We start from the raw sequence: 23,666 nt of genomic DNA on the forward strand, positions 1-23,666 counted from the left end.
ATTTGAAGAAAAATGGCGGCACTGGCTCCAAGGAACAAGGTTTGGGTGCACGTCCCAGGGGAATAGGCTCCTTACCCCAATAAACGGATCCAGAAAAAAGAACGGCACTCCAATGGATAAAAGCAAGTGAACCTTTTATTCACCCAGGTGGTGCGACGTTTCGGCTCTAAACATGAGCCTTCTTCAAGTCTATTACTGATCGCGTCTGCTCAGTTTGCACTTCAAGTTTTTGGTTTCGTTTTTTTTTACACATTTCACACCCCCCAAAAAAAAAAAAAAAAAAAATGGCCCGTCCATCCCAACGAGTATACTCAGCTGATGAGGCATACGTCATGCTTGCCTCCAATACAGAGTCTGCAGTGAGGCTGCCACTTTCCTCTACCCCCTCATCATCATCCGCTGATGAGGGAACCTCTAGAAGGTGCCCCACAACAACAGCTGAGGCAGCCCCCTAGAGTGAGCCTATATGGACCCCACCCCCTGACAATTATCAGCCCCAAATTCTGGATTTTGAGGGCAGGTCTGGAATACAGATAGATAGTGTGGGCTTCACTGAACTAGATTTGCTCTAAATCTTCTTTTCTGAAGATTTTGTAAATGTAATGGTGGCCCAAATCAATTTATACGCCCAACAATGTATTAATCAGAACACTACATCGGCATACGCTAGACCCCTAGGTTGGACCCCAGTAAGTGCAGCAGAGGTGACGTTTTGGGGACTCGTGCTGCTTATGGGTATTGTACAAAAAACAAATGTTAGACAATATTGGAGTTCGGACATTTTCTACCAGACTGCAATTTACAGTAAGACCATGACCCAGAAGCGATTTGAGTCAATTAGGAAATTCCTACACTACAACAATAATGCACAGTGCCCACCCCAAAATGACCCAACATTTGACTGTCTGTTCAAGGTTAGGCCCGTCATTGACCACTTTAACACCAAGTTTGCTGAGGTGTACAACACAAATTTTAAAAAGGTATGTGTAAATGAGTCCCTATTACTTTTCAAAGGGAGGATTAGATTCCGCCAGTACCTGCCTAGCAAACGGGGGTACACCCGGAAGTTTCGCATTTATAAAGGGAAAGATTCCTGGATGGAACCCCAAGAATGCCCCCCCATCCTAGGAGTTAGTGGGAAGATCATGTGGGACTTAATGCACCCACTTCTGGAAAAGGGTTACCACCTATATGTGGACAACCATTATACCAGCATACCCCTATTCATGTCCCTAACTGCCAGAGGTACTGTGGCTTGCGGCACAGTGCGCAAAAATCTGAGAGGCTTCCCTAGATCCCTGGTAGGGCATCCACTGAGAATGGGTGAAAATAGGGCTCTCCTCCATGAGAACATGCTGGTGGTTAAGTACAAGGACAAGAGGGACATACTTGTACTGACACCATTCACACCAACCCTGCTCCTGTACGAGGTACCACAACCACTACCCCCAAACCAGTTTGTATCCTGGACTACAACAGGCACATGGGAGGGGTGGATCTTTCAGATCAACTTCAGCCCTACAGTGCCACACGAAAAACAAAAGTGTTGTACAAAAAGCTGGCTGTACACATTGTACAGATGGCAATGTGCAACGCGCAATGCGTACATGCTATTTCAATCTTCAGGCCGCACAGGAACTTTCCTTCAGTTCCAAGAGGTGGTTATCAAGGCCCTAATTTTTTAAACCAAGGCCAGGGAGGGTCCTAGTACTTCTGGAAGTCATGGTGCCCGTGTTGGACCAGGGCAAAATTTTCCAGGTCAAGTCCCCCAGCAGGAAGGAAAGGAAGGACCCTAAAAAGATGCAGGGTGTGTTCCAAAAGGGGGATAAGGAAAGACACCATTTACCACTGCGAAACCTGCCCTGAAAAACATGGCCCGTGCATGCAGGAGTGTTTTAAAATCTACCACTCATCCATGGAGTATTAATTTAATTTCATCCATGATGTACCCTGTAGTTTTACCACCTTATATCTCTGATTTAGTCAACATAGCTTACAGATCCACTTTTCACCAACCACTACATATTCATTTCTGTTAACCCCTTAAGGACGCAGGGCGTATCGGTACGCCCTATTTCCCGAGTCCTTAAGGACTCAGGGCGTACCGGTACGTCCTAACTTTAAATGCAGATTCCGGCGCCGCGGGGGTTAATGGTAACGGGATGCCGGCTGAAATCATTCAGCCGGCATCCTGTGACAACGCCAGGGGGGGTCATGTGACCCCCCCCTATCGGCGATCGCCGCAAACCGCAGGTCAATTCAGACCTGCGGTTTGCTGCGCTTTTTGCAGTTTCTGATCCCCGCGGTCCCTGACCGCGGGGATCAGAAACTTTAGTGTACCTCAAATATAGATTTTACATCCCCCCTGCACCCCTGCATGATTTTTTGCCGGCGGGTGGTGCAGGGGGGGGAGTTGTGGGCGGTGGGGGCGGTGCGGGAGGCGGGCGGTGCGGCAGGCGGGATCGCGATCCCCCGCCCGCCTCCCCTTGAAAATTCGTTGGTGTAGAGTGGGTATACCAGGGTGCCAGCACATTGCTGGCACCCTGGTATAAACGGCTGACATCGGTGATGCGATGTCAGCCGTTTAACCCTTTCCATACAGCGGTCCGTACGCACCGCTGTATGAAAAAAGTTAACAGTAAGAAGTAGCTCCCTCCCTCTCCCATCGGGGGGCTGCAGTGCCTTTGCAGCCCCCCGAATGGAGAGGGAGGGAGCTCCCAGACAGCCCCCCCAGAGCCCCGTCCTTACCCTTCCCCGTCTGCGCAGTTCTGACCACTACTGAGCAGACGGGGAAGGTTCCCATGGCAACAGGACGCCGTCTCAGGCATCCTGCTGTCCATGGTGCTGAACAGATCTGTGCTGAAGGCAGAGATCTGTTCAGACAAAGTGTAAGTAAAATACAGTACTGTACAATATATATTGTACTGTACTGTATTATACAGACATCAGACCCACTGGATCTTCAAGAACCAAGTGGGTCTGGGTCAAAAAAAAAGTGAAAAAAAGTGAAAAAAAAAGTAAAAAAAAAAAAAAAAACATTTATCACTGAATAAAAATGAAAAAAATAAAATTCCCTACACATGTTTGGTATCGCCGCGTCCGTAATGACCTGATCTATAAAACGGTCATGTTACTTTCCCCGCACGGTGAACGCCATAAAAAAAATAAATAAATAACTATTAGGAAATTGAACTTTTGCCCACCTTACTTCCCAAAAAAGGTAATAAAAGTGATCAAAAAAGTCGCATGTACGCCAAAATAGTACCAATCAAACCGTCATCTCATCCCGCAAAAATCATACCCTACCCAAAATAATTGCCAAAAAACTGAAAAAACTATGGCTCTTAGACTATGGAAACACTAAAACATGATTTTTTTTGTTTCAAAAATAAAATCAGTGTGTAAAACTTAAATAAATAAAACAAAGTATACATATTAGGTATCGCCGCGTCCGTATCGACTGGCTCTATAAAAATATGACATGACCTAACCCCTCAGGTGACCACCGTAAAAAAATAAAAATAAAAACGGTGTAAAAAAAGCCATTTTGTCATCTTACGTCACAATAAAGTGTAATAGCAAGCGATTAAAAAGTCATGTGCACCCCAAAATAGGGCCAATCAAACCGTCATCTCATCCCGCAAAAAATGAGACCCTACTTAAAATAATCGCCCAAAAACTGAAAAAACGATGGTTCTTAGACTATGGAAACACTAAAACATTTTTTTTGTTTTAAAAATGAAATCATTGTGTAAAACTTACATAAATAAAAAAAATTGTATACATATTAGGTATCGCCGCGTCCGTGACAACCTGCTCTATAAAATTACCACATGATCTAACCTGTCAGATGAATGTTGTAAATAACAAAAAAAAAACGTGCAAAAAAATCTATTTCTTGTTACCTTGCCACACAAAAAAGTGTAATATAGAGCAACCAAAAATCATATGTACCCTAAACTAGTACCAACAAAACTGCCACCCTATCCCCTAGTTTCTAAAATGGGGTCACTTTTTTGGAGTTTATACTCTGGGGATGCATCAGGGGGGCTTCAAATGGGACATGGTGTAAAAAAAAAACAGTCCAGCAAAATCTGCCTTCCAAAAACCGTATGGCATTCCTTTCCTTCTGCGCCCTGCCGTGTGCCCGTACAGCGGTTTACGAACACATATGGGTTGTTTATGTAAACTACAGAATCAGCGCCATAAATAATGAGTTTTGTTTGGCTGTTAACCCTTGCTTTGTAATTGGAAAAAAAATATTAAAATGGAAAATCTTCCAAAAAAGTGAAATTTTGAAATTGTATCTCTATTTTCCATTAAATCTTGTGCAACACCTAAAGGGTTAACAAAGTTTGTAAAATCAGTTTTGAATACCTTGAGGGGTGTAGTTTCTTAGATGGGGTCACTTTTATGGAGTTTCTACTCTAGGGGTGCATCAGGGGGGCTTCAAATGGGACATGGTGTCAAAAAACCAGTCCAGCAAAATCTGACTTCCAAAAACCATACGGCGCACCTTTCACTCTACGCCCCGCTGTGTGGCCGTACAGTAGTTTACGGCCACATATGGGGTGTTTCTGTAAACGGCAGAGTCAGGGCAATAAAGATACAGTCTTGTTTGGCTGTTAACCCTTGCTTTGTTAGTGGAAAAAATGGGTTAAAATGGAAAATTAGGCAAAAAAATGAAATTCTCAAATTTCATCCCCATTTGCCAATAACTCTTGTGCAACACCTAAAGGGTTAACAAAGTTTGTAAAATCAGTTTTGAATACCTTGAGGGGTGTAGTTTATAGAATGGGGTCATTTTTGGGCGGTTTCTATTATATAAGCCTTGCAAAGTGACTTCAGAGCTGTAGTGGTCCCTAAAAATTGGGTTTTTGGAAATTTCAGAAAAATTTCAAGATTTGCTTCTAAACTTCTAAGCCTTGTAACAGCCCCAAAAAATAAAATATCATTCCCAAAATGCTACAAACATGAAGTAGACATATGGGGAATGTAAAGTCATCACAATTTTTGGGGGTATTACTATGTATTACAGAAGTAGAGAAACTGAAACTTTGAAATTTGCAAATTTTTCTAAATTTTTGGTAAATATGGTATTTTTTTATGCAAAAAATTTCACTTTTTTGACCCAATTTTAGCAGTGTCATGAAGTACAATATGTGACGAAAAAACAATCTCAGAACGGCCTGGGTAAGTCAAAGCGTTTTAAAGTTATCAGCACTTAAAGTGACACTGGTCAGATTTGCAAAAAATGGCCAAGTCCTTAAGGTGAAATAGGGCTGAGTCCTTAAGGGGTTAAACACCTGTTAGGTTAAAAGTGCCCTTTCCACCCCTTTTAAATGTTCGTACGGGGGTGCTCTTTCCAAAATGGGCTCACTTCTTGGGGTTTTTAATTTCTGGGGACCTCAGGAATCTTTTTTTTTTTTTTTACTCGTTTTATTGGAGTATAATGGTGCAAATAGTAAAGTACATGAAATATGTCACATAACCATAAAATCAGAGAACGAGGAAACAAAAACAAAACATAACAAAATACATGGTACATGAGGATTTTTCCCTGTGCGCAGCAGGGTCTCTGACATGTATAAAACATTTCCCATACAGCATTGCACGTAGCATTTCAGCATATGGTTACAATAGCAAACTAGACCCCTATTCAAGGGGTATATGTAGGGCATCAACGATTAGATAACATGTTAGTGGACGCACACCACTCCCCCCACACTTTCTGAAATTTCTGTGGGCACCCTCTGTTTGTATACTACTGTCTCCAGCGGTATGAGCTGATTTACTATCTGTTTCCATTGGTTTAGAGTAGGCTTCCTGTCGGCCATCCATCTAAGCGCTATCGACTTCCAAGCAAGGAATAAGGTTTCCTCCAGAAATATCCTGTGATGAGACCGCTGCTCGTCCTCTACAATTCCCAGCACACACATCTAGCTAAAATCTTTGTTTATGTTTACACTCCCAAATCATGTGCCAGAAGTTGGCATTGGCCTGATGACATCTGAGTCAGTTACCACTCTCCATTCTACCCATTCTGAATAACCTGGTAGGAGTAAGGTAACTCCTGTGGAGGATATGCAACTGTACCAGCTTGTTGTTGACTGAGGGAGAAACTCTTGTAGGAGCTGCGAGGGCCTCAGCCCACTCTGTTTCTGAGAGCGAAGGAATACATTCCCTCCATTTGTCTTCCGCAATTAATGGGGATGTGTTCATTTTAGCAGTAGTGTGTATAGATAGCCGATATGAGGCCCCTATGGCTCTGTGTGGACAGCACTCCATTTAATGGATATTTGGAAATCTTTCTGGTACCCCCTCAAAACTGTGCAGAAAGGGCATGTCTGATTTAGAGGTATCTATTTATTTATTATATTTATTATACACACTTATATAGCGCTACTTATTCCGCAGCGCTTTACAAACATTATCATCCAACTGTCCCCAATGGGGCTCACAATCTAAGGTCCCTATCAGTATGTCTTTGGAGTGTGGGAGGAAACCCACGCAAACACGGGGAGAACATACAAACTCCAGGCAGATGTTGCCCTTGGTCGGATTCGAACCTAGGACCCCAGCGCTGCAAGGCACCAGTGCTAACCACTGAGCCACCGTGCTGCCTCGGGATCGCAAACTTGTCCTGGAGTTGAGAAAAGGACCTCATAGATCCTTCCTCATATAAGTCACCTAGGGTCTGAACACCATGGTCCCTCTACAATGCAGCTCCATCAAGTCGTCTCAGGTGCCGAAACATAGGGTTCTCCCACAAGGGTATTGTGTCTGACAGGTCCCTATAGGACTTGAGCTTAGCCGCTTTCCAGACCTGGTGGGCCAATCTATGTAATAGGAGGGCCCGGCCAGGGAACAAACCGATATCTTCCAACACCGGCCATAATGAATGGATCTGCAGAAAATTTTGCACATAAAATTCTACATTGGGGAGAGATTGCGAGGATACCCAGGTCGTGAGGTAGCGTAACTGTCACGATAGGAAGTACAGGAATAAGTCCGGAAAGCGCCTCTCCCCCCTGGAGTTTGGGCCTCTGTAAAGTTCAGAGCGCCAGTTTCCTTCTAGCCTTTCCCCAGATAAAGGCCGACATCATGGAATGGAGGTGGTCAAAGAACAGTCGCGAGACGGTCGTGCTAGCATACTCCAGTATATACAGGCCCTTAGGTAGGAGAACCATCTTTAAAAGATTCAGACGACCCATAATTGAGATGGGAAGAGATTGCCATGCCGCGAATTTCCTAGCGAATGTAGAGGTTAGGGGCTCAGCGTTCAAAGTATACGCTAAGGGAGGGTCTCTGGTTATTATGATTCCTAGGTATTTAAACCGGCCTACAACTGGGAGATTACAGTAGGTCGTAGGCCAATCTGCGGATTTAAGGGGCAGAGCAGACTTTGACCAGTTGATGTGTAGTCCGGAAAAGCGGGCAAAAGATTTCTATTAGTTCAATCGCTCTGGGCAGCGATTGATCCGCCCTATCCATAAAAAGGATCAGGCCTTTCGGCATATAGGCCGACTGTGTCCTCCCTGCCTCCCAGGGAAACCCCGCTGTAGACCTCGTCCTGTCGCAATCTAAGCGCTAAATGCTCTATTGCTACTGCAAACAGGAAGGGTGGTTCCTCTGCCAAGGTTAAACTGTCCTGAATGAGAACCGTTCACTAGGATATTCGCTTTAGGTTGTTTTTTAGATCATATGTACCCATTGGGCAAACACTGGGCCAAACCCAAAACAGCTTAGTACTTCCAATAAATATGGCCATTCTACCGAGTGGAAGGCCTTGGCTGTATCTAAGGAGGCCAAGACCCACGGTCTGTCCATAGCTCCACCTACTTGCGTAATCACCGGCGGCCTCCTGATGTTAGTAGAAGTAGACCTCCCCGGTATAAATCCAGACTGATCCGGGTGTACAACAGATGCTATGACTTTATTCAATCTATTGGCAATTATTTTTGTGAGCACCTTATAATCTAGGTTTAACAAGGTGATTGGCCTGTACGACCCACACTCCAAAGGGTCCTTGTCTGGCTTCAGGATCTCCACAATGGTGGCATCATAGAATGAGTCTGGCAATCTCTGTTGTGTCTTTGCCGATTGTAAAAAAAATTCCATTCTAGGGGCTAGAATGTCCATATATCTAGTGTACACCTCGATCGGTATGCCGTCAGGGCCGGGTGCCTTCCCTGCTGCGAGTCCCCTTATAGCTACTTTTATCTCCTCTAATGTGAAGTCACTCTCCAACATTTCCCTATCCTCGTCACTCAGTCGGGGATGTGTCATCTCCTGCAGTTATGTCCTCAGCTCTTGGGTGGAATAGTGTATTACTGAACTATATAGTTCCTGATAGAATTCCTGGAACCTGGCAAGGATGCCCAGTACAGTCTCTATTATCCCTCCATCCGTCCCTCGAATACGTATAACTGGGGGCGCCGAGGAGTTGTTCCTACCTGTCCTCCCAGCTCAAAGGACTGCTGCTTGAGGAAGAATAGTTTACGATCGCTCTTCTCCTGCAAGTGCTGCATATACTGTTTACCCCTGAGGAGCCATTCTAACCTGTTGGATTCAGTGGGGTCACCAGTAAAAGGTATTCTCAGCTTCTCTACGGTGGGCCTCTCTTTTTAATAAATGCTATGGATGATTTAATGCATCCCCTCAAGTAGGCTTTTAACGTTTTCCATATTAGCAGCTTGTCTGTTATTTCGCCCTGGACCTAAAAAACATACGGAGTTGATCCGGGATTCGATCATTGGAATCCATGAGGGTAAGCCAGAAGGGGTGTATACGCATTTTGTTCCCTATTGCCAGCTCCTCCAATAATGAAAACTTCGCTAGCAACGGTGCGTGGTCAGGGGGCCCCTGTGGACAGTACTCAACACTCTCCAGCTTAGTAAGGGTTAATGCGTTACCCATTAGATAGTCTATCCTGGATAAGGCTCCCCTAGAAGGGGTGAAACAAGAGTACTGTACCGTCAGGGGATGTCTTTCCCGCCATCCCATCTCAATGGCCACCTTTAAGAGCACTGAGGTTTAAGAAACCACCACTCCGTCCCCCGTTGAGCTCCGAAAGCGATCCAAGTCAGGGTTCATCAACATATTAAAGTCCCCCCCATACATAGTAATCTGACATTTGGATACTGCACTACAAAGCCTACCACAGCCTGCAATACTGATACACTGGCCGGCAGAGTGTTATATACATTAATTACGACATATGGGGTGCAGTTAATATGTGCAAATATAAATATATAGAGTCCGTCAGGATCAACTACAAGCCTCTGTGTTTCCCACCTCAAGCAGCTATGTTTTAGTAGTGCCACTCCTCTAGAGTACGAGTTCCCATATGCGTTGGCGTTCCACTGTACCCAGGGTTTCTTAATTCTGTTGCCCGTCTCGGATGTTGAGTGGGTCTCCTGCATGCCCAAGATATGTGGAGCATGCCGGCGCATATGCAAAAATACAGCAATCCTTTTTCTAGGTCCACGCAATCCTCGCACATTCCATGACATGACCGTTAGCCCCGCCATGTTAACTTAAACACAATAAATAGCATAAGTATTACTCCTTTAAATAATATCTCAGATCCCCCATCCGCACTATAGATCTGCCACGTCCCTTTCCAGGAAATGTTAAAGTACCACCATAACAAACATACATACCAGAAAATATCTAACATCAGGATCATCACAAACATACTGGACAGACTTAAGGTCTGCTTTAAACATGGCCGTATACTCAGGGACCTGCGCGGTGTATTTAGAGGTTATCCCAGTGCAGGTGTTCGCCGGGTGAGTCCCGGTGCCATGTGCTATTAAACAGCCATATACCATCTAATAAGGGTGCAGCATATAAACATTACGAATAACTGACTACTCCGCATGTCACGGATAAGTGACCTTAGGCCTCATATGATACCCAGGATTCGCATCTGAAGGCGGAGTCCATCTTTAAACAGGTAAGTGCCCTCCTCAAGTCAGTCTGGAGCAGGTAAGTGAGGGCGAGTCCAGGTGTCCTGGACAATACAAGAGAAGTGGATCAGTGTCCAGATCTGCTAACCACCCACTCATCAGCCTCCCTTTGATCATTGAAGAATATGGATTTCCCGCCGTCCACAATCCGGAGTCGAGCAGGATACGCCATGGAGTACTGGATATTTAGCTCTCTGAGTTTTCTCTTGATGGCAACAAAAAGTGGATCTCTTTTTCTGTAACTCCGCCGAAAAGTCGGGAAACAGTGATATCCTCGAGTTATTGTAAGATATGTCCGGTGCGGATCTGGCCAGGTTGAGTAGCAGATCCCTATCTTTCCAGTTTAGAAGTCTGGCTAGCAGAGGTCTGGGAGGGGCACCTGGGGGTGGAGATCTGGCCGGGACTCTGTGTGCCCTTTCCACGGCGAATGTCGCCGAAAAAGTGGCCTCAGGGAACGTGGTCTTGGACCATTTTTCTATCAAGGTCGCCGGATCTGAGCCTTCCGCTCTTTCCGGAAAGCCAAGGATTCGCACATTGTTACGTCTGGATCTATTCTCCAGATTGTCACATTTCTGCTGCCACAGTTGCACCTTCTTTTCCAGATTCGACAATTTAACCTGCATTGGTCGGGTGATCTCCTCCAACTCTGAGGAGACCAACATCCACCTTCACCGCCTCGATTTTGCTCGTAAGGGAGGTCTGACACGTGGTGATAGCAGCCATTAGTTGTTCATGGGCCACTTTAGGAGAGAGCTCGGGCTCTTCCTCGCTGGGAGGGTCTTGCTGTAAGGTCGCATTGCCGCGAGTCGCTGGGGCGCGCGTGTTAGATGGAGTCGCGGCGCAATGTTGGCCCTCGGCTCTGGCATATTGCTTAAGCCGATCCGCCGCAGCTTGTGCCTTGCTTGGGCTCATTTTCCTCCTGCGGGTGGATCCCCTCCTCTTCTGCACCTGCCACTCTATTTTTGCGGCTGTTTAGTCAGGATTAAGCAGGATTCTTGTCGGGACTTGGAGCTACACTCAGATGCGTGCGCTCATGTCGGCAGTTGGCCACGCCCCCCCCCCCCCCCCCCCTCAGGAATCTTAAATGCGACATGGCACCTAAAATCAATGTCTGCCAATTCAGGTCAGGTTTTGCTGTTTGATTCTAGAGCCCTGCTGTGCACCCATACATCATTTTTTTGAGCACATATGGGGTGTTGGCGTATTCGGGGGGGGAAATGGGGAACAAATTGTGGGGTGAATTTTGTCCTTTTACCCTTTGGGAAAGTGAAAAATGTTGGTGTCAAGCAACTTTTTTGTGAAAAAAAAAAAATGCAACTTTTCTTTTTTACTCCCAAGTGTTTCCTAATTAACCCTACTAAACCGTTTTTTTTTGTTTACTTATAACCCCTATACTGCGATTTATGCCTACATAATCTAATTAAAGGGAGTCTGTCACCACATTTTAGCATGTTAGACCGTTAAAATAGGGTTATGTGATCCAGCCAGAACATAAAAATGGTACCTTTGTGGTAGAAAACGGACTTTTCAATTTGCAGAAAACGAATTTATAAGATTATCTTCTGAGCCCTCTCAAGTGCCCAGGGCGGTCTCTCAATCCTCGGAGCCCCAGGCAGGCACCTCCTAAACGGCTGATAACTCCGCCCTCCGTGCGCCTCTGCCCGCCGGTTTACTCCCCTCCCCTGTCCCTTTCCACTGCGGCTGTGCGGTACAAATCGTAGCGGGCGCATGCGCAATGCGATGCCCGCTCCTGGCAGGGCATCGCAATACCTATTGCGCATGCGCCCGCTACGATTTGAACCGCACAGCCGCAGTGGAAAGGGACAGGGGAGGGGAGTAAACGGGCGGGCAGAGGCGCACGGAGGGCGGAGTTATCAGCCGTTTAGGAGGTGCCTGCCTGGGGCTCCGAGGATTGAGAGACCGCACTGGGCACTTGAGAGGGCTCAGAAGATAATCTTATAAGTTTGTTTTCTGCAAATTGAAAAGTCCGTTTTCTACCACAAAGGTACCGTTTTTATGTTCTGGCTGGATCACATAAACCTATTTTAACGGTCTAACATGCTAAAATGTGGTGACAGACTCCCTTTAATCATTTTGGTCCAGTAGATTGTGTTAAAAATGTGCTTTTAAAATATGCAAAATTACCTTGCTACCAGCAAGTAGGGCGGCTACTTGCTGGTAGCAGCCGCATCCTCCGATCCTAAAGACGCCCCCTCCGCATGTTGATTGACAGGGCCAGCGAACGGGATCGTCCTCTGCTGGCCCTGTCTGCTATCAAGATCTCGCGCCTGCGCCGTAACGGTATTCAGTCGGCGCAGGTGCACTGAGAGGCGGACGCTCGCTCGGCCGCTCCATCCTCAATGCGTCCGCCTCTCAGTGCGCCTGCGCCAATTGAAGACAGGTACGGCGCAGGAACGAGATTTTGAATGCAGGCAGGGCCAGCAGAGAACGATCCCGTTCCCTGGCCCTGTCAATCAACATGAGGAGGGGGCGTCTTTAGGATCGGAGGATGCGGCTGCTACCAGCAAGTAGCCACCCTACTTGCTGGTAGCAAAGTAATTTGCATATTTTAAAAGCACGTTTTTAACACAATCTACTGGACCAAAATGATTAATTAGATTATGTAGGCATAAATCGCAGTATAGGGGTTATAAGTAAACAAAAAAAGAAAAACCGGTTTAGTGGGGTGACAGAAGCCCTTTAAGGACCAGGCCATTTTTAGCAAATCTGTCACTATGTGGTAATCAGTTTAAAACGCTTTTACTTATCTAGGCCATTCTGAGATTGTTTTCTCGTCACATATTGTACTTCATGACAGTGGTAAAATTGTGTCAAAATATTTCATTTTTATTTATAAAAAAAATTAACAAAATTTACAAAAAATGTGGAAATATTTTCACATTTACAAATTTCAATTTCTCTACTTTTATAATAGATAGTGATACCTCCTAAAATAGTTCATTAGTTTACATTCCCCATATGTCTACATTTTAACAACATTTCCAAAACCCATATTTTAAAGAACCAGTTCAGTTAAGAAGGCACTTTGTGTTGCATCCATGGTACCAAAAGGTAACGCTAACCCTTTCCTGACGCAGCGATTTTCAATTTTTGTGTTTTCTTCTCTTTGCTTCCTGCCTTCCCGGAGCCATAACTTTAAAAAATTTTGTTCACATAGCTGTATAAGGGCTTGTTTTTTGCGGGACGGGTTGTACTTTCTAATGCCACCATTTAATATTGTATACAATGTAGTGGGAAGTGGGTCAGTACACTTAATACTAATGTATAGTTTTTCTTGCATTTTAATATTGAAAAAAAATAAAAAAACTTTTGAAAACATTTTTTCTGTTTATCGCCGTATTCTGACCCCCATAACTTTTTCATAGTTATGTCGACAAAGATGTGTGGGAGCTCTTTTTTTTTTTGAGGGAAGATCTGTAGTTTTTGGTAATAACATTTTGGGGTGTGTATGACTTTTTGATAACTTTTCATTACATTTTTTTGGGGAAGTGATAAAAAAAAAAACTTGGAATCGGCCTTTATTTTTTTTTCCCCATTTCAACATTCACCGTATAGGATATTTATTTAGTACGGGCATTTTCGCATGCAGTGATGCCTATGATGTTATTTTTTTTATTGTTTATTTTGATTTTGAGGAAAGGAGGAGATTTAAATTTTTATATTTTTCAAAACTTTTTTTTTTTTAACTTTGTTAGGTCCTTAACTGGACCCCAACTTGTAATCATCAGATTGCTATTTTTATAGAATACAATTATTCTATACAGAAATTAGTACAGTATACTACAGTTCAGTGCTGCCACAAGATGGCCTGAACTGGGATATACAAGCAATGAGCCTGGAAGCCTAGTACAGGCTCATTACTACATATGAACGCCTTCCCCCATCATAACCCCAGGGAAGGGGTTCCTTATTTGGAAGCTCATGCACATTTTACCACGGCATCTGAAGGGTTAAATTTCCACGGTCAGCATTACAGCCGATCACAGACATTAACCGCGAGTATCTGCTGTATGAAACAGCAGACACCCGGCAGCTATGGCGCTCGCTCCGCTCTGGAGCGAATGCCATCTTTAAAGAACCGACATCCGCCGTACACATACGGCAGATGTCAGGAAGGGGTTATTGATTACAGGGGACAGGCTCAATATGGTCGAAATAAAAGGGGTTGGCCCATCTGGATATTTATGACATATCCACACAGATTATAGCATAAATGTTAAGACAGGTGTAATCTCCAGAATGGGGCCCTGTCTCATAATGGGGTGGCTGCACCGAAAATTGTTGCGCACACTTACTCAATGTTTAAAACTCACACAATCACAAAATGAGGCGCGCATCAGTTGACACTTCTCCACTCGTGGCATGGGACACGACTCCGTTCTGGAGATAGGTGTGAGTCCCAAAACTTTTGGACAATTATGGAAAAATACTGGGAATATGCCATAAATGTCCAGATGGGGACATGTGTCATAGAATAATGAAACATTAAACAGTTGCTGCGTTCTAGAAATACCTTTAGCCACATTTCTTTATCATGATAAAAGAACATGACGGAAATTCCAATCCTTCCAAGAATATTTTTCTGGATTTCATTAAACTGTGAATTTTTAAATACTGCAAAAAGAAACATTTGTGATTTTACACATTGAAATTCTCAGAAAACTGCAAAGAAAACACATTATGTAATAGGCTGTCTACAATCAATGAGAACAAAATGTAACATTTTCCCCTAACTCGATCACAATATTCCATATATACTTACTAGCAGATGCAAATTCACAATAGGGAATTTCTGGCCTTTCGTTGATTGAATCTTTCATAAGTGCTTCAGCTATGCATCTTGAAAATTTCTTAATGTTAGTTAGGTTCTCACATCCTGTACAGACAGTAAGATACAAAGTTCCTAGTTTCATCCAATCACTGTTGACTTTACAATGCTGGAAAGATAAAATGTAAGTGACCATATAATTTTAAACAAGCACCGCTATATAATTATCTATATAAATCTTTTATGTTGCTTCATGCCTCCACTGCACTACAGTAATACACTATACGAGTGTATTACTGTACTGCAGCGGCGGCATGAAGCGCATGGCGTAGAAGCGCCACTGCACTACAGTAATACACTATACGAGTGTATTACTGTACTGCAGTGGCGGCATGAAGCGCATGGCGTAGAAGCGCCACTGCACTACAGTAATACACTATATGAGTGTATTACTGTACTGCAGCGGCGGCATGAAGCGCACAGCGTCATAGCAACCAATGACGCCGTGCGCTCCTGCTCTCAACAGGAATCCAGCCCGGCGTACCACGGACCGCTCTCGGCCGTGTGCATTCAGCCTAATACTGATATGTCCTAGGCAAAAATAAACACTCCAGCAGTTGGACCCGCAACATCCATGCACTAACTCTTCCTGTGATACAGCGATTTTCATTATTTTTTTTTTTTACTCCACACCTTCCTGAAGCCATAGCTGCTTTATGTTCCGTTCACAAAGATGTATGAGGGCTTGATTTGTGGGGCAAGTTGTGCCTTCTAATGAGACAATTTGCACATGTGATAATAATGCAAGCTAGGCTGTTTCTAATGTACTAGGAAATGGTTATTTAAGTTCTTTCGATCTGTAACAGAAAGGGCTATGTGGGTAGATTAGGCTAGAAAATACTGTCCTGTGCTGGTATCTAGTGGTGGGGGGCTAATGACTAGCAGATAAACATATAAGGGACTGACTTCCAGCTTATTCACGTAATTCATGTATTCATACGTAACTAAAATACGTACATATTGGGGGAGATTTATCAAACTGTTGTAAAGTAGAACTGGCTGAGTTGCCCATAGCAACCAATCACATTCCACCTTTCATTTTCCAAAGGAGCTGTGAAAAATGAAAGGTGGAATCTGATTAATTGCTATGGGTAACTAAGCCAGTTCTACTTTACACCAGTTTGATAAATCTCCCCCATTGAATTTACCGTTTCACAATGATTGGCGACTGTTTGCCAAAAGAATGAAGTGTATAATAACTGGCAACTTTTTGTATAATATTTGAACATATTAGAATATCTTTTTTTTATAAAATAAATGGGTCACAAGCTGTTTGAGAGAGAGAAGATCATTGAGCTTGGATGCTACCATATCTCTGGCTTCACAGTGATCACTGTATATCTTTGTGAATTTGGAACACAAGAAAGAAAGACTGTAGACTTGTTCTATAGATTGAAAGGTGAACAACTTTAACACATAAGATGTAGTGGGAAGCAGGAAAAAGAGTGTACATGGGGTGGAATTGGAAAAAACCCCACAAGTTTTATGGGTTTAATTTTTACGACGTTCCCCATGCGGTAAAACTGACGTTAACTTCAATCTGTAAGTCAGTATGATTACAGCAATACTACCACATTTTTAGTTTTACTTGTGGTTATAAGACTTAAAAAAAAACAAAAAACATTTTTTCTTTGCATCATTCTAGCCCCCATAACCTTTTAGCCAATAGCAGGCCACGACAGGGACGAGCCTCCCTTGCAACGCGAGTGACACACGGGAGGCTCATTCCCGTTGAGTCCTGCTATTGGCTCCCCCTGTATGTTTTGATCCGCGAGATGGGGAGATGCAGCGGCGGCCGTGCGGGGAGCAGGGTAATTATAACCTGTATGAGGTGCCCGGGCATTTTGTGGGGCATTATAGGTGTTGGATAACCCCTTTAAGCTGGTCAGAAGTCCTGGATCTTCTTTGCAGGATATTTCATTTCATGATGAGCCAAATTTTTTTTTGGGGTGAAAGGTCTGGACTGCAGGCAGGCCATTTCAGCACCTAGAGTCTTCTTTTGCCAAGCCAAGCTGTCGTGATGGATGTAGTATGTGCCTTAGCATTGTCTTGCTGAATTATGCAAGAACTTCCCTGAAGGAGTCATTGTCTGGATGAAAACGTGTTATTTTATACCCCTACATCAGGCATCCTCAAACTGCGGCCCTCCAGCTGTTGCAAAACTACAACTCCCAGCATGGCCGAACAGCCTACAGGTATCAGCCTACAGCAGGGCATTGTGGTGGGTTGTAGTTTTACAACAGCGGGAGAGCCGCAGTTTGAGGATGCCTGCTCTACATACTGATCATCATTGATAGTGCCTGTCCAGATGTGTAAGCTGCCCACGCCATAGGCACTACAGCAACCCGATAGCATTAGATGCAGGCATTTGCAGTGTGCTGATGCCAAGTTAGATGACCCTTCTCCTCTTGAATCTGTAGATCACAAGCATCCGATATTGATCTTTGGCCTTGTCCTTGTGTAGATGGATTTTTCCAGATTCTCTGAATCTTTTGATATTATGTATTGTGGATGGTGGGATATCGAAATTTTTCGCAATTGTACATTGTGGAACATTTTTCTAGAACTGCTCCACAATTTTTAGATGCGTTTTTTTCGCAAATTGAAGAAATGATGGGCAGAGTTTCACCAAACTGCCTCTCTTAACATGCTCTTTTTATAACCAGTTATGTGACTTGAGTTGCAAATTGTTCCTTCAGCAGTTTTTTTTGTACTACTTTCTTTTCCAGCCCTTTGTCTCCCCTGTCCCAACTTTTTTTGAGATGCATTACTGCTATCAAGTTCAAAATTAGTTAAAGGTGTTGTTTCACCTCGAACACTGGTAGAATAAAGGATACGCCACAAATGTCAAATAGGTGCGGCTCTCACCAATGCCTTCCTCTACACATATGCAATAGCAAATGGTGCCATTAGAAAATACAACTTGTTCCACAAAAAACAAGCCTTCATACAGCTCTGGGAAGGCATGGAGAGAAAAATGTCTGTCAGAAAGGGGTTAATAGGTAAGTCTATGTAAAATAGATGCAAATGGACGCCCATCCCTTGTCATCCGTTTTTGTTAAACAGATCTGCTAAGCGGATGATAGAAACGGGGTGTGAATCTAGCCTTTCATATTGGGTATTGATGCCCTTTTCATGGTTTCAGATTGGGAACCCCAGACCTTTTATCTACTGCAGCGCGACTTTATAGTTTGTGGCGGTAGGCTCTTTACTGTAACCCAATGTATAAAAGCGTCTGCCGGAGCCTGGTGGCAGACTGTGGTCACAGTATGTACAGTTAGGTCTATATATAAATATATTTGGACAGAGACATTTTTCTAATTATTGTTCTGTTCATTACCATAATGGATTTTGAACAAAACAATTCAGATGCAGTTGAAGTTCAGACTTTCAGCTTTAATTCAGTGGGTTGAACAAAATGATTGCATAAAATGTGAGGAACTAAAGCATTTTTTAAACTCAATCTCTTCATTTCAGGGGCTCAAAAGTAATTGGACAAATTAAATAATTGTAAATAAAATGCTAATTTCTAATACTTGGTTGAAAACCCTTTGTTGACAATGACTGCCTGAAGTCTTGAAATCATGGACATCACCAGACATTGCGTTTCCTCCTTTTTAACCTCTTAATGACCAAGCCATTTTGCACCTTTGTGACCAGGCTTATTTTTGAAAATCTGACATTGTATCACTTTATGCGGTAATAACTTTGAAACACTTTTACTTATCCAAGCCATTCTGAAATTGTTTTCTCGTGACACATTGTACTTCATCAACCAATTGTACAACCGGACCCTAACAAATGTAGAGGCACTAAATATTTTATTTACATTAAGTCTTCGACTACTAATTGCCTCATCTTGCCACGTGTACATTTCTAACCCCTAAAACTTAACTTTTATTGTTCCTATGATATCTTAACCTGACCAGAAAATTAATAAAAATATCAGGGGTGTTGCCTATCTACTGTTATTAGTGCTGAATTTCTTGATCACTTGTGTATATCACTTAGTAGGCTGACAGCCGCGCGCTGGCTTCATGCTACTTCTTCAGTCCACCTAAATAGTCAATTCCATTCATACATGCACACAATAGGCTTCACCACTGTGTTAAAAACCACCTCCTGCACTGCCCCCCGACATGTGGCGTCTTCAGGGGAACTGGCAGTGTGCAATATGTGGGCGTGCAAGGACCCTTTATCCACTTCCAAAACAGTGTCAGTGTCATCGCTATTAGCCAATTGTGTTAGTTCTTACAACTTATCTGTATAGTATGTCATGATCTATTGTAATCTCCTCCTGCTGCGCTCCTTCTTAAGTGGATGACGTATTAGATCTCATGTCTCGCGGTGCTTGCCGCCATCTCGCGCATGTCAATATACTTACACTCATCCCGTGTCGACAAATTTCTTCTGCGCTTGCGCAAGAACTTAGACACCGTTCTTAGGTCAGCTACTCACTATGCACGTCAATGCACTTATACTCATCCCACATTGACAATTTCCTTCTGCGCTGTGACTTAGACTCCATTCTTATATCAGCTACTTACTACGCATATCCTGGGCTTTTCTCTTACATCTACCTAATTTAAAATATGATAGTTATGATTTTTACAAATCACTGATATATAGAAACCAACAAAGAATCACAGCAGCACAAGACCAGAGATACAGGTGCAAGTCCTCCCAGCCGCAGGCTCAGACGGCTATAGGTAAGTATAATATCCAAAGGATGAGGCAGCACTCCAAATAAAGTGAAAAAATGGTGGATCTTTTATTCCCCTCTGCAACGTTTCAACCGTCTCAATGCGGCAGAAAGACCGCATTGAGACGGTTGAAACGTTGCAGAGGGGAATAAAAGATCCACCATTTTTTCACTTTATTTGGAGTGCTGCCTCATCCTTTGGATAATATATATATATATATATATATACATACACACATACATACATACACACAGTACAGACCAAAAGTTTGGACACACCTTCTCATTCAAAGAGTTTTCTTTATTTTCATGACTATGAAAATTGTAGATTCACACTGCAGGCATCAAAACTATGAATTAACACATGTGGAATTATATACATAAAAAAGTGTGAAACAACTGAAAATATGTCATATTCTAGGTTCTTCAAAGTAGCCACCTTTTGCTTTGATTACTGCTTTGCACACTCTTGGCATTCTCTTGATAAGCTTCAAGAGGTAGTCATCTGAAATGGTCTTCCAACAGTCTTGAAGGAGTTCCCAGAGATGCTTAGCACTTGTTGACCCTTTTGCCTTCACTCTGCGGTCCAGCTCACCCCAAACCATCTCGATTGGGTTCAGGTCCAGTGACTGTGGAGGCCAGGTCATCTGGCGCAGCACCCCATCACTCTCCTTCATGGTCAAATAACACTTACACAGCCTGGAGGTGTGTTTGGGGTCATTGTCCTGTTGAAAAATAAATGATGGTCCAACTAAACGCAAACCGGATGGAATAGCATGCCGCTGCAAGATGCTGTGGTAGCCATGCTGGTTCAGTATACCTTCAATTTTGAATACATCCCCAACAGTGTCACCAGCAAAGCACCCCAGCACCATCACACCTCCTCCACCATGCTTCACGGTGGGAACCAGGCATGTAGAGTCCATCCGTTCACCTTTTCTGCGTCGCACAAAGACACGGTGGTTGGAACCAAAGATCTCAAATTTGGACTCATCAGACCAAAGCACAGATTTCCACTGGTCTAATGTCCATTCCTTGTGTTCTTTAGCCCAAACAAGTCTCTTCTGCTTGTTGCCTGTCCTTAGCAGTGGGTTCCTAGCAGATATTCTACCATGAAGGCCTGATTCACACAGTCTCCTCTCAACAGTTGTTCTAGAGATGTGTCTGCTGCTAGAACTCTGTGTGGCATTGACCTGGTCTCTAATCTGAGCTGCTGTTAACCTCGGATGAACGTATCCTCCGCAGCAGAGGTGACTCTTTGTCTTCCTTTCCTGGGGCGGTCCGCATGTGAGCCAGTTTCATTGTAGCGCTTGATGGTTTTTGGGACTGCACTCGGGGACACTTTCAAAGTTTTCCCAATTTTTCGTACTGACTGATCTTCATTTCTTAAAGTAATGATGGCCACTCGTTTTTTCTTTACTTAGAATTTGTATTATGGCAAGAAAAAAGCAGCTAACAGTCTATTCAGTAGGACTATTAGCTGTTTATCCACCTGACTTCTCCACAAGGCAACTGATGGTCCCAACCCCATTTATAAGGCAAGAAATCCCACTTATTAAACCTGACAGGGCACACCTGTGAAGTGAAAACCATTTCAGGTGACTACCTCTTGAAGCTCATCAAGAGAATGCCAAGAGTGTGCAAAGCAGTAATCAAAGCAAAAGGTGGCTACTTTGAAGAACCTAGAATATGACATATTTTCAGTTGTTTCACACTTTTTTGATAAGTATATAATTCCACATGTGTTAATTCATAGTTTTGATGCCTTCAGTGTGAATCTACAATTTTCATAGTCATGAAAATAAAGAAAACTCTTTGAATGAGAAGGTGTGTCCAAACGTTTGGTCTGTACTGTACATACACAGTTGCAAGAAAAAGTATGTGAACCCTTTGGAATGATATGGATTTCAGCACATAATTGGTCATAAAATGTGATCTGATCTGCATCTAAGTCACAACAATAGACAATCTCAGTCTGCTTAAACTAATAACACACAAAAAATTAAATGTTACAATGTTTTTATTGAACACACCATGTAAACATTCACAGTGCAGGTGGAAAAAGTATGTGAACCCTTGGATTTAATAACTGGTTGAACCTCTTTTGGCAGCAATAACTTCAACCAAACGTTTCCTGTAGTTGCAGATCAGACGTGCACAAAGGTCAGGAGTAATTCTTGACCATTCCTCTTTACAGAACTGTTTCAGTTCAGCAATATTCTTGGGATGTCTGGTGTGAATTGCTTTTTTGAGGTCATGCCACAGCATCTCAATCGGGTTGAGGTCAGGACTCTTACTGGGCCACTCCAGAAGGCGTATTTTTTTCTGTTTAAGCCATTCTGTTGTTGATTTACTTCTATGCTTTGGGTCATTGTCCTGTTGCAACACCCATCTTCTGTTGAGCTTCAGCTGGTGGACAAATGGCCTTAAGTTCTCCTGCAAAATGTCTTGATGAACTTCGGAATTCATTTTTCCTTCGATGATAGCAATCTGTCCAGGCCCTGATGCAGCAAAGCAGCCCCAAACCATGATGCCCCCACCACCATACTTCACCGTTTGGATGAGGTTTTGATATTGGTGTGCTGTGCCTTTTTTTTCTCCACACATAGTGTTGTGTGTTTCTTCCAAACAACTCAACTTTTGTTTCATCTGTCCACAGAATATTTTGCCAGTACTGCTGTGGGACATCCAGGTGCTCTTGTGCAAACTGTAAACGTGTAGCAATGTTTTTTTGGGACAGCAGTGGCTTCCTTTGTGGTATCCTTCCATGAAATCCATTCTTGTTTAGTGTTTTACGTATCGTAGATTCGCTAACAGGGATGTTAGCATATGCCAGAGACTTTTGTAAGTCTTTAGCTGACACTCTAGGATTATTCTTCACCTCATTGAGCAGTCTGAACTGTGCTCTTGCAGTCATCTTTACAGGACGGCCACTCCTAGGGAGAGTAGCAGGAGTGCTGAACTTTCTCCATTTATAGACAATTTGTCTTACCGTGGACTGATGAACAGCAAGGCTTTTGGAGATACTTTTATAACTCTTTCCAGCTTTATGCAAGTCAACAATTCCTAATCGTAGGCCTTCAGAGAGCTCTTTTGTGCGAGGCATCATTCACATCAGGCAATGCTTCTTGTGAAAAGCAAACTCAGAACTGGTGTGTGTTTTTTATAGGGCAGGTCAGCTGTAACCAACATCTCCAATCTCATCTCATTGATTGGACTCCAGTTGGCTGACACCTCACTCCAATTAGCTCTTGGAGAGGTCATTAGTCTAGGGCAGGCATGCTCAACCTGCGGCCCTCCAGCTGTTGCAAAACTACAACTCCCATAATTACCTGACCGCCTACAGCTATCAGCCTACAGCAGAGCATTGTGGGAGTTGTAGTTTTACAACAGATGGAGGGCCACAGGTTGAGCATGCCTGGTCTAGGGGTTCACATACTTTTTCCACCTGCACTGTGATTATTTACATGGTGTGTTCAATAAAAGCATGGTAACATTTAATGCTTTGTGTGTTAGGAGTTTAAGCAGACTGTGATTGTCTATTGTTGTGACTTAGATGACGATCAGATCACATTTTATGACCAATTTGTGCAGAAATCCATATCATTCCAAAGGGTTCACATACTTTTTCTTGCAACTGTATATGTATGTATGTATGTATGTATGTATGTATGTATGTATGTATATATATATATATATATATATATTTACGATTTAGTTATTTACATACATTAATAGGTTATAACTTCTCTCCTATTATACATGGTTTAAACACTATTATGGATTATATAATTTAATCATGATCTCAATACATAATAATTTGCATGTTTTTATTATTAATTCATTAGTATATAAAGCTGATTTGCACTACTATCATGATTTTATTATATGTTAAACTTAAATTTAGTTTCTATGCCTTAATCATGTACCTAATAAATGACTGCAGTATCCCTTTTATTGATTTCATGTCAAGCTGTGATTTATATCTGAATCATGGTTTATGGTCACCTAACCCAATTGTTAATTTCTTTAAAAGAATACTTACCTTTGAATTATGATATAAGAGGACTATATCATAGTTCTTAAAATAGGAATACTGCCTTGAATCATGTGCATGATTAGTAAGGATAATGTCTGGATT

General features: G+C 43.0%; 1 protein-coding gene across 1 annotated transcript in view; it reads right to left on the reverse strand.

The window, feature by feature from the left end:
• Positions 1-23,666, reverse strand: part of TOPAZ1 (testis and ovary specific TOPAZ 1) — a 174,919-nt gene that overhangs the window by 32,736 nt on the left and 118,517 nt on the right. The window contains exons 8-9 of the mRNA XM_044295534.1: positions 14,758-14,932; positions 14,509-14,609 (exon numbers count right to left, since the gene is read on the reverse strand). Coding sequence (XP_044151469.1) covers positions 14,509-14,609; positions 14,758-14,932 — 276 coding nt within the window. The remainder of the gene's footprint in view (positions 1-14,508; positions 14,610-14,757; positions 14,933-23,666) is intronic.

This window comes from Bufo gargarizans, chromosome 5, assembly GCF_014858855.1.
Source record: "Bufo gargarizans isolate SCDJY-AF-19 chromosome 5, ASM1485885v1, whole genome shotgun sequence".
NCBI classification, from domain to species: Eukaryota; Metazoa; Chordata; class Amphibia; order Anura; family Bufonidae; genus Bufo; species Bufo gargarizans.